The sequence below is a fragment of the Epargyreus clarus genome, unplaced genomic scaffold (genome assembly GCF_041222505.1).
Source record: "Epargyreus clarus isolate Ecla_fem2 unplaced genomic scaffold, WU_Ecla_fem_2.2 ptg000009l, whole genome shotgun sequence".
In the NCBI taxonomy this organism is placed as follows: domain Eukaryota; kingdom Metazoa; phylum Arthropoda; class Insecta; order Lepidoptera; family Hesperiidae; genus Epargyreus; species Epargyreus clarus.
Genome location: NW_027332217.1, coordinates 5,232,148 through 5,244,786, shown reverse-complemented (window position 1 = coordinate 5,244,786; position 12,639 = coordinate 5,232,148). Strand labels below are relative to the sequence as shown.

At 34.9% G+C, this 12,639-nt stretch overlaps 1 protein-coding gene across 2 annotated transcripts in view; it reads left to right on the top strand.

The window, feature by feature from the left end:
• The first annotated feature begins 67 nt into the window (after nt 1–67).
• The window catches only part of Kdm3 (Lysine demethylase 3), a 210,375-nt gene continuing 197,803 nt past the window's right edge, over nt 68–12,639 (top strand). For both annotated transcript variants that reach the window (XM_073076468.1, XM_073076467.1), the window contains exon 1: nt 68–343. In XM_073076468.1, coding sequence (XP_072932569.1) covers nt 188–343 — 156 coding nt within the window. In that variant the 5' untranslated portion in view covers nt 68–187. The remainder of the gene's footprint in view (nt 344–12,639) is intronic.

Here is a 12,639-nt window from a genome sequence, read left to right as displayed (position 1 = left end):
ATATTTGTGAGCTGGCTTCAGCTTTCCAATGTGCTAGCATGTATATTCGTTGATTTGGTGTACGTTATAAGCTTTCTACGTAGTTTCCCTTCGCTCAACGTAGAGTGTAGCGTGTTATACGTTTGAGCGTTGTGTTTCTTGACGTTTGTGTAGTTTTACTGTGAATAATGTGATTGTGTAGTTCGTTATGGCCTTTAGATACCGCGAAGATTTAGTTGGCAAACGATTTCTGTCTGTGAGTGGTGTGACAAAAATTAACGTGAATAAAGTTTCCGAATGGGGATGGAAGGCTGGTGTTATCAGGGCAGCATCACTCAAAGATAACAAGAATAAGGAACTTCAGGTAACACTGGATGCTTTAAATAAGTAATAAGATAGATATAAGAATAGGTTTAATTCATAATTTTCTGTATAAGTCCCTATTTGTAACGAAGTTCTTCAAAAGCGTCTTCGTTCGATACGTACATAGTCATTATCGTATCGTACCCGCCTTCTCCTAACTAAACTAACTTTCCGACTCACAACGTTGGCGGATTTTCTCAGTCTCGTGAGATTTGGTTTTCAGCGCCAAACACTGCAATAAAATCTCATTAATGACGAAAGTATCTTTGCCAAGTTTTTTCTTGTTGATTTATTATAGGTTTGGACTTCGAGTTGATTTGAATTCGGATATAAATATTTTAAATTTCAACAAAGCAAAGGCTCACTTTTAACTTTAAATATTAGGTATTTTGTGTATTATTTTATTTATAAGGATACACTAATAATAGTAAAAAGTATTTTATGTCTTATGCTCACAATTTGTAATACTGCGCAAGGATAGCCTGCCCAGCAGGTTTTATCCTTTTGTGGACGTTACGTCCACCTAGGGATCAATTTTATTTTTCCTGTAAAAAGGAACTTTATGCTTATTCGTTTTATGTTAACACTCACACCTGCAATACATGCATTTACTGCAATACTTTTATGCACAGTTGTAGGTGCCTAATAGTGTTAAAGGGAATTTATGACATGAGCGATAAATTTAAGAAACAATTTAAAACGATCTCTAAATTTATAATATAATCTATGTATAAAAATCATCAATCATTAGTGAAAGCGAACAATCAATCAATTTGACGGAGTTGACGAGCAAGGGAAAGAGGCCCTATATGTAATAAAATATACGATTTACTGCGGTAGGTGAGGTAAGCGATGTTTAAATGGACCTAACAACTCTCTTCGAGCTCCTGCTCTCATCTCAAGAGCTTGGCAGGGGTTTCAGTCTAAGTGGAGGGCGCTGGGTCTCTTTATGTCCTCAGACCACGCTTGATACCCAAGCACCATTGTCGCTGCGGGGTCGGTCAGGTACGTGCCCAATCTAAAGCTTTCTACAGGTTAGGGAAGCCGTGGGCTTTCAAATTCAAATTCAAATCTCATTTATTCAAAATTGATTCATATAGAATACTTTTTGAAAGTCAACAAACTACCACCGCTTCGGAAGGTTTTTCGCTATGGAGAAGAAGTGGCGCAAGAAACTCCATACGTGCTTTATTTTTAAAACAACAAGTTAATAGCAAACAATAAATTGTATCGATTCCTGTGTTCTCAGAGATTTATATGACCATTTTCATGGAACCGCCACAATTAAGTATTACTGATTTATAACAGCAGTGTTAAGGTTTGCTACGTTCTGATCTGAAGGCGGTGGGAAGATGGCTATCCTAAGATAGAACTCTAATACTATCGAGGGTTAATTACAAATGTCCAGTCTAGTCCAATACCATCGTCTGGACTGCTGGCTAGTTTGCTACTTCTGTGTTAGAGAAAATATTACCTACGCCACAATGTATCAAAAATGATACAGAATGTGCCGACTTTCGCAACTGCGATCGCAATAGCAAACTCGTGCTGAATTCCGTTTAATAAGAAGTAACGAGCATGACTATCAGTGTTAAAACTCAGTGTTTAAACAAGGTTTTGATTTGAAAAAAACAAGACTCGGTTACATACTTATTTCCAATATTTCGTCTTGTTACGTCATTCTCAATATAAACTGTAAGTGTTCAATATTAAAATATTTTGCTAACGTCATTGTTTCCTGAAAATTATAACCAAAAGATAAATAAATATTCTACTTCTACGTAGACTAGATATATTTTGAGTGTTATCGTTACCTACCGTCAGGTACAATTAGGGCAAAATCTCTATTAGGCCTATCATCAATAAAAAAGTTAAGGAGTTTACTATATTTTTTACTAGTGTTTGCTACTCCTAAATACTCGGTACTAAGGTACATAAATTTGCATGATGCTTCATCATGCAAATTTATGTACCTTAGTTGAATGACTCTTTAGATCAGAAGCAGTATACCAGTATGTGTGACGAACCATTAATGGGGTATTATGCAGTTAGCTTTGTTTTTCGACTAGTGTTTCAACAGAGCCGATGCTGTAACTAATGTGTTACTGCACGCCGTCGCAACCTATCTCATATTCGGTTTCATTCCTTTACGGATACAATCTGACTTTGTAAAAACTATCCGCAAGAAAAAGGTACCTATTACATATCGAGCTATTCAACTTATAAGCACATCCAAAGATCCAATTCGACCCGATAAAAGTACGAAGTAATTACCAAAGACGCGGCAAGAGGACGTAATGATTATAAGCAGTTATTACATAACTCTTTGGTATGAATTCCGTTTACTCGCTGGAAGTTCGGGTTTTAATTCGAGTTAGTTCTAATAAATAATTCGTTTTTATTTTATGGTTCTAGTTTTATACCTGACTACAAGAAAGGGTTTTGTTTTTCACACTTATCTTGTAGTTATGTAATGTGCTCAGTACATCATACTTCCGCTTCTGTTTGACTGACTTAAGCAATGTGTATAATACTGTATAATGTTAGATACGTCTTAATATCCCAGGTATTCTTGGATAACGATTAATTATCACATCTGTGAGATCACATTGTTTCAAGTAATTTTGTTAAGATCAAAATGGGTATGAAATTAAAGGGCTCACCATAAGAATTCCATAAAGATATACCATCACTGTAATACTAAAGTAAAATATTGATAAATGTGCGATCAGGTCCCATTTACGTTTTAATATTTACCGGTTATTAAAGTCATATTTAAGTTATTAATCCAATTTGAAATAAGTCAACATATACCCACTGTGTTTTACTTTATCATTTACAATTACTTAGTTTCTTGACCGGTCTTATCATCGTATGGATATTTATAATGAAGAGTAAATGAACTATACTTGTAAAGTCATATTATTTGTTCATAAATTTATAGTATAGTATTGGTCACCCACACGGGCGCATTATCATGGGTACACCTACGTATCTGGCAAGAAATTCGGTAGTACCTAATCGATTTTTAATTTTTTCGTAAAATATTGTATCTTTATTACGGTCGAGTGTATTGTGACTTATGTGGAAGTGATTGTTGCACAGGCTCCAATATTATTGCTTAAACTACTGAGCAGTTGTTTCATACGCTGCCGCGTGGGCATCGAGTTTGTTGTTTGAGCAACCAACGAGCTGCACATGTTAGAAAAAGTGTAGATGCATAAACTACGAAATAATCGCTAGGCAACTTCTGGCCACTACCCATTACTAAAGTTGGTCGATGGTTATATAGTAGCTATAATCTTGTTACAGGTTGTTTAAATTGACTTTATTAAACCCATCTTAAGTTGAAATAGCTTCTGATTTCGAAATCAGTGACTCTCATTTACTTGTCATTAATGTTTCTCTGTCTGAAAGGAACGCCTAAGCAGTAATGTCATTATTTGACAGGACTCTTACGAAAACGTAGGGGACTTTACATATAGTGGAATAGAGTTCTAAAAGAAAATAAATTTAAAATAGGTACCGTGTACCCAGTACAGTCATGGTGAATAATCTCTACCTTGTGTTTAATACTTTAACTATGACAATAGTTAAACAGGAATGTGGAACGTTCTGCGACAGTAGTAAACAGGTTTGGTTTCTTGCTGTTTACTCTAAAACACATAAGTAGATTGGCATCCACTTGTTACAAATAACTTCCGTAATTGGAGCTTCGGACGTAATAGGTACTTCAGAAATGGCACTAATCATGCCTTATCGGACGAATTTATTTAACTTGACTTGTATTTTTGTAGTTTTGGAATCATGCAAACGATTTTTTGAATCACGTTTAGTTAATTCATCGATGACGTATTATTAAAAGCACAAATTATTATATTTTGTGCACCTATTACATAGAAGTTGCTCGCTTCATCTTCTTCATCATAAGACTCTGAGATTTCAGACTATAAAATATGTAAACCGAATATAAAGCAGACTTAAAATTCATATCATCACATCATCATCACCAACCCACTTTATCTTGATGCTGTCATTGTCCTTAAACGTGGAAAACCTATACGTATAACATTAAGCTATCGCGGCATTAAAAATACATTGCATTGAAGAAATATGTAATAGTAAGTACTCGTATTACTGATTATGTTACTGTTGCTCTGACAAAAGACAAAACACTTAATTCAGAAAGCTTTTAAATGTTTTCATTTAATCTATTACATACCTACGAAGATTAGGTATAAGACGTACGAAATGAAATGCACATGGCTCGGAGTTCATCGAACTCGCTCTCACCGCGTTCGATGCACCGACCGTTCGTACGCACCGTTTGAACCGAAGCCCGGCGGACTCGCTTAGAGGCGATCTTCAGACGAAAAAACAAACTTATTATTATACGTAGGTTTTAATGAATCTCTGTGTAAAAGTCGTTCTTTGAGAGTGCACAGTAGTGAAATTGATGATTATGATCTAAATATAGAAATAGTAGAATGCAAGGGCCGGTCCGGTAATTAGGAGTATAGATTTACGATTTATGAAAAACAAGGTTCGAGTACCTAAGTTATATGAAAAACCTGTTCATTAGGTACTTTAAATTGTTTTCATATCTGTGCAGGAATCATGGAAATCACTAATCCGTAAATGACAGAAAACGTTAGCCAATGTTATCTCTAACATTGTGTAAAATCTTAAAGTCCTCGCTCGGCTAGTTTTACCTCTTCAGGTGGGTATATTTATAATATAACACTTAGGTCCTAGGTATATGCAATTTGGAAATGAAATATTTAAATAAATACTCCTTTTCTAGATGTTGTTTGTAAACATCGATTTTCAGATAGATCAAATATTCAATTTTGTTTTGAATAGCAACTAGGCTTTATTTCAAATCAATCTTCTCACTCAATCAGAAGATGCGGGTCCGACTCGGCGAGAATACTTGCGGGTAGAGAGAGAGAGGTATTAGGGATCAGTAAGGCATGGACATCAAGAACATGTTTAAATCGCATATAAAATGTAATCTGTAAACGTACTCGTATAAACTGTTCATTGATGTTACAATTTAGTGTAACGTACATCACTGTTATCAGCTTTCGGGTAAGACTTGCCACATATTATTATTAAGAAGTTACAAATTTCAATGCTCTACATAAGATAGACTGTATGCCTGCTACTACTATTACTAACGAACCTATTAAATATTCATGTAATATTAAAAATCGAGGTTGTTGAGGTCATATAGGTGTGTTTTAATTATCGCAATACGATACAATTTAATGCAACACACTTCTTATTAGCGTACAAATACAACTTTATTTTAATACGCTTAATCATACAACTCGTAATGTAGCTCGCACACCTACTATCATATCGACATACAAACACGGTAATAGGTACTTAATATGTACCTGTGAACTCATCTCCGGCCTGTGAAGTAGGATAATATGTGTCTGCGTACCTGTGAAGTACCTACACCTGTGATACCGCCTGTGAAGTGAGAAGTGAGTATGCAGCGAACAGTCAACTTAGTATTTGATTTCACACTTTCGTTAATTATTTTTTAGTTATTCATTTTCTTTAGTTATTCATTTTCCTCGAAAGTGATAGCACTTTCGAGGAAAATGAAACCTAATTGGCCGGTTTGTTTAACGTTAATTACGTAATTACGCATTAATTGCTAAGCAATCGTGTTTGATTGCAAATAATATTTATTCCCGTTTCAAATAAATGTTGTCAAATATTTCCCTATTATTCGTTCTGATTATCATTTGTATTGTATTGTTGTATTAATGTTGTTATTGCGCATCTATTACTACAGACAAGCATTTAAGAGACTGAGAGAATTTCGACACAATTTTGTATTTTTTTAACTTAAGCATGAAAATATTAAACCTCCATGTTTTTTAGATAATATGAGAATGTGGTTTACGATCAGCGCCATTTTTACAAATTTTTGAACCTCATTTATTGTTGAGATGCCCACTCCCACCCGGCGAGCATAACTTTCAAATAGCCGCGCTGTTTACATCACGCTATCAATTGCACGAACGATAGTGTTAATACCTACATTGTTATGATCGTGTGGAATTATCATTCGTGCGTCAGAAGTGCAGTAACAACAAAACATTCAAAATGAAGACACGACAAAGACAGCAAGCGGCGATGCGTCCGCCGGGCTGCATTGCTCTTCATTTATAAATAGACGACATATCTTTGTACCATTGGATCTCTCCCGCCGAGAGTGAGAAACGCCAGACCAACACTACACCACTACAACTGCACATTACATTTGTTTAGATTACCTACCTACTCGTTCTCGAATGAAACCAGTGTTCTCTCGGAACTGTTATGTAGTCTGTTTCTGTTACCTGTTCTTTTATGTAATCATAGCTAAGGCAGTGTATAGTGCATTCATTATATAAATAGCAAACAATAAAAAGTGGATTTTTTATTTGTTTCTTGTAAGGGCTAATGCTCAAAAGTAACGGAATGACGTTAAAATACGAATTTCTAATAAATGACATCAAGTTACAATCTATTAATAATGCTCTGTTATGTTTGTTCAAGATAGAATTAGGTACATACTTATTTGAGACGTTTGGTACTAAAAAGTACCAAATATGAATGTGGTGGGCTATGGCAGCAGTAAGACAATAATATTTTGATGATATCATGCCACAGTCCAAAATATATTTACATTCTTTGATCCGCGAAAACTATAATGATTTAATAATAGGTTATTTAACACAAAACAATTTACCTAACAGGATTGAAATATAATTTAGTTAATAGGTACTAAAGGTTAGACCACAAAGGGTAGAACCCTTTGTGGTTCAACTCGGCGGCACCACAGCCACACCTATTTCTGCCTAATAACAGTAGTGTTAGGCGCTGCTGTGTTCCGCTTTGAAGGGTGTGGTAAGGAAGACATACTTTTTCGAGGCGTTCCAGCTTAGTCCTCAGGGGTAGCGGCGCATCTGTGGCTGACCTCAGGTAGGAATATCTAATCCTATGGGCTTGATCACAGATGTCCATGGGCAGCACTGGCCACTTACAATCCGGTGACTGCATGCTCGTCTGCTACTCCTATATTATAAAAAAGCTATACACTGTTTAATATTTCACATGATATCAAATTTCAGAGCACTGCATTTGTAAAACATGTTTCTAGGTCAAGCGCTCCACTTTTTGCATTTATTTTATTTTATAAAATGCTAACGACGGTGTAGCGACGTATTTTTATGTATGTTTCAATATTACGACATTGTATATTGTATTTCTGAACTACAATATACATTAAAGAGTAAAAATGGAAAACCTGCATGGTTACCCACGCAACACTACAAAAACCCTATAGGTTTTGTGCGTAGATGGTAGGATACCATGTCCCATATTGACAATAATTAAATTTAATTTAATTCAATGTTGGCAAAACTACCATGCTAAAACCCTCGTAAAAATACTTGTATGCTGTAACTTGTATAAACATAATGAAGAATGAAATGTTATAAACGATTGTTTCACGTGACCCAATCCATACATCACTTGTCATCAGTTTGGCGGGCCTTACAAAACCATTATATTTGCTTTTGGTCCAGTACATTTAAAGAATACGCAATATTTATTGGTTTCAATCGAGAAACAAGATTGTGTGCACGATATTAATAGGCAATCGGTTCTTAATTGAACCGGAACCTGTTCATTGTCAACGATGTTCTTCAGTTAACGAGCCATTGTATTAAAGACGCGTTTCCAACTTGAGATTTGTAAAAACAATCGTCTAGACATCATCCTTATACAGTAGAAATGGTAATAAACATGAGACAAATTTTAACTTTTACTTAACTCGACCAATTTACGACTACAGCGTAGTAGGTATGTTTTATCCAATCTCCTCAAATAGGATAAGCTAATCCTACCTGAGGTCGTCCTCAGTATTACCCTTAGGACTAAAATCCTAATATCAGACCAAACAGAGCAGATTAAATGTCCACAATAGACATGACGAAGGCCTTTTAGTTTATTGTACGTATTTTTTATTTGTAAAACCCTTTTATTTATAAAAAAAGATATAGGTAACTTATGGTGCAATTATATATTAAAATTATGTAACTAACTATCTACTTTAAATTTGATAGTATCTCTGTGTTTATGTTATACAAATGTGCTATGATTAGAATTGGTATACAAAAACTAGAGTTCACGCGCCGTCGACTTTTTACATCTACAAGGCACAAGATAAGTTGAATTTGCTTACACAATGTTATCATAAAAGCAATTTTATGAATGTCCGCGAAAATAGCTGGGAGTTTTACAAAGACACATTTCCAACGCCTAGTCGTGGAGTTATGCAATACACATATAGCTTGTTTCTTGAAATGTTAGCTTAAAGCATAGGTAATAATATATCCACAATAATCTACATCCACGTTTAGATTACCGCCGAGAGAATTCTTACTACTCGCAGGCAATTTACTGAGCTCGTCTACTTTTCAACTCGTGGATAAAAGTTAGGTATTTCTACTTACTACTTTATACTAGTGTTATACTGTAAGTGTTGAATGTATTCGTTTAATAAGTTCCTTTTATTCATTAAGATTATAGAATGAAACCCTAGATGTTAATTTTAAAAACTTTGAAAAGCAATTAAACATGTTTTTAATGGTCGCCATGGTGACTGTCGCGCTAACTAAGAGCTCGCGTCGAAACAGATCAAACGGAATACTTTAATCAACGTAATCATCCAGCTGATACGCGGCGAGTTGTGCAAGTGGCGTGCACAAAGATCGCTAGGGCGAGGGCGGGCGGGAAGTAGGTCGGCGGGGCGTGGAGGGAGCCCTTAGGCCACTTATCAACCGGGCCGCAACTCGCCAAGCGCGGGGAAAGCGTCTCTACAAGTTTTTTCGGTGGATAGATAGGTACGGTTGTTTACTATCATACTCGTGCGATTTCTACACTATTATTGATCTACAAGTATATTGTCATCAATGTTTTGTGACTGTTATTGTTTACTGTTCTAATTCTAATACTGATACATATTTAGGTACAGATTCCTCAAGCACTTGTACGTAACCGAGAAAAAAAGAGAATATGTGTAGAATACTGGATGAAATAAAATATAAATCCCGAGAGTCAGAAGATCTAGAAGTCGGAATGAAAAGAAATTGTTTTAACCTACATTTTGAAGAAGCTGAGCTCCTGAAAATAGCACAGCTGTTAAAGCATAAAACGTTTCTTTTGTTCCCTCGTAATAGAACAAGAACTATTGAGGGCTATAAAAATTTCACAAGACATGTGTTTTCGTTGATGTACAACACTTTACAAACAACTTGACGTATGTAGACACTCATTAAGAATCAGTTAAATAAGGTAAAGTATTTGAGTTACCTTCAGAGGGGAAGTGAAAAACTCATGTGAGCTCACTTGAGGCTCAGTGGTATACTTAACGGGTACAATGTTGAGGAATAATGAGAATGTAAAAATGTAAATTATTTTCTCGTAATGAATAAAGTAAATGATATAGTTGCGCTTGATATACCTACAATGAAATTTGTATTATCAAAAATATTGTTCAGTTATTGAACCTATCGGTAAATATCAAGTAATATTTAATATAGATATAAACATCATGCAAATCCGTGAAATATTTAAATGACTAGTCAATAATAATATATAGTGAACAAATTAAAGACAGTAAATAGAACCGAAACAGAAATATTTTATTTTATTTGTTATTGTCATTAAAACATCTCTTATTACGCAAATATTTTTTCAAGATTTTAAATGAGGTTTAGCTGTTCCTCATGATGGTATCTTTTCTTATATAACCATGATTATAAAGAAATATATAATAATATTCTCGATCTTATTGCATTTTGCATTATGTGGAACTGTTATGTTTGAAAGAATTATTCAATCCGTTACGCTTTAAACAATGCTTGCCGTAAAATCAGTGTTTAGATAAAAATGTTCAATTATTCTTGAAAAATTTTGATTTGAAAAATCTCGATGTTATTGTTCGGATTATAAATTTACACATGATTTTATTATGAAGTTTTTTCTCTCAATGTTGACGCAAATATCGGCATTTACCTTAAGGTTAAACGTTTTAAATCTTCATGTTGTGTTTTGAACGTGGTAGGCTCTTCGTGATTCGCCTACACCGGCACCACCGCCATACGTAGGTGTATTTGACTTATAACATCAGTTGAATTGTAGTTTGAAGAATTTAATAAGACAAATATACTTACTAGAATAAAATTGTTGACTTGGCCGAAAATACCGACGTCATCGTCCCAGAGATGTCAGTTTCCGATGGCCATGGGGCAGCTGTGACCCTTTAACGACTCTTTTACTGCTTCCATGACAAAAGAAAGAGTTACCATTTGTGCAAAGATAAATGAATATACAACTAAACGCGGTAACTATACTAGCATCCCGTCAAGTAAATATGTACGTTTAATTTATAATATTTAAGCAATATAATTTAATTTATGCAAGTGTTTAATCAATGTTGTTAACACTTCATATGGAATCATAATTTTATTTTATCGTGTTGCTGAATGACATTGCGTTTCATTCCTCTTTGTCATAGTGGACACCTGTCTTTTATCCTTAGTAGGTTTTGCATGCGACTTCGTCCTCATGATCTTGCATTGTAATATGGTGAACCAAGTACTCACACGCAATATGAAAAGAAGCAAAGTTCCAACTTAACCTTAAGAACACATAAACGTACGCTTACTACAGAACCCTTCGCGAAGATTCTTTATCGACACTAATCGTTTCACACCTAAAAAAGCAATCGTATATACATTTATCGATCTTGAAACTCCATAACGATACGATACATATATGAAGAACAAACACTATTAATGTACCTACTCGTAATGCGACGTTTTATAAGGTTGCACGGTATGTCTGACGATGGTTGGTACGACCTCGCTCGAGCCCTTCGCAACCTGCGCGGCCTCTCCGTGCCATCAACTAAAATAATGCTCGGAACACGTTTTATATTTATAAAAAACATTAACAAGTGTCTCCTGTGTTAATTAATCTCTCGAAAGATTTATATATTATTTCTGACGAAGTGATAAATTCGAATTTCATGTGAAGCGCCCGTCATCTTGAATTTTGGTACTTGTAGTGATTCTGTAATGTGTGAGTATTGCTTGGCATTAAGCATGTATGTACGTATGTAATATATGTTAATATTCCCCACATAAAATATTTCTACTATTAAAAAAACTCCTAGACTATATAGAATATAGAGCTGTTCGTTGTGCGATTGTGGCGATGCTATTGTCGCACCGATATTTATCGTATCTATTCTAGCAGTAACCATCGTTGATTTCGGTTGTTGTTTGAGGAACATAATCATAGGAAGGTAAAGGTAATACACCTCGTATTACTTCCTGAGTCAATCTGTAAGTCTGTGCTATACATTCTGGCATAATCTTTACATACGGGATCGCCTCTAAGTAGAGTTGTTCTATTGGGAAGTGATTTGCCCTGCAATGACAAAAGCATCTGGATAATTTATTTTCAATAATATGTACTGTATGTTTTCATAATATGTTTTGTTTTTCTTTTCCAAATCAAAAAGGAATACTGTCAAATGTTAGTTTCCATGCGTTAATTTAAAAAAGCATATATACATTTTGCAGTGCAATGAATATAAATAATTTTCTAATGAGTCCTATGAAACTGGTGTTTCTTGTTTATTAGGTAAACCTTGCAATTGAGTAGTACAAATTGTGCACGCTACAAAGGCAGCTATTGTGTCAATAGGAGTCCTTTGTTGCATCGGCATCAATATAAAACGGAATTGCGTTGTTGTAGCGCCTTTAAATGACTAAGTTAAAATCAATTGTTACTTTGTTCTAGTTTATAAGTATTTACAGAAAGAGATGAACAAGTATGTGAGTGAGATAGATGCTTCCTTCATTCACTAGAGGTATCTTGCACGGGGAAGATTGGAAATAGCTTACCACCAGAAACGCTCACGACCTAAATTCTTAACGCTCCTCCTCGGCGGAGAGCTACTCATTCGTTCCATTCCGCATTAATCATCATAATGGTTACATCGTTCTGGTTATGTTTCCGAATTATACTTACGTTGTCATGGGAAGAACAAGTGATCGTTTCTGAATTAATAAAAATAAAACTTTGAACTTTGATACAATCTCGATTATTCGACACGTGTAAAAAAGCAGGTTCTTGAACTCATCTTACATTTGTTGCTCTGACCATTTATAATTGTATCATATAAAAAAGAAACGACGATAAGACAAGCTAATAAAT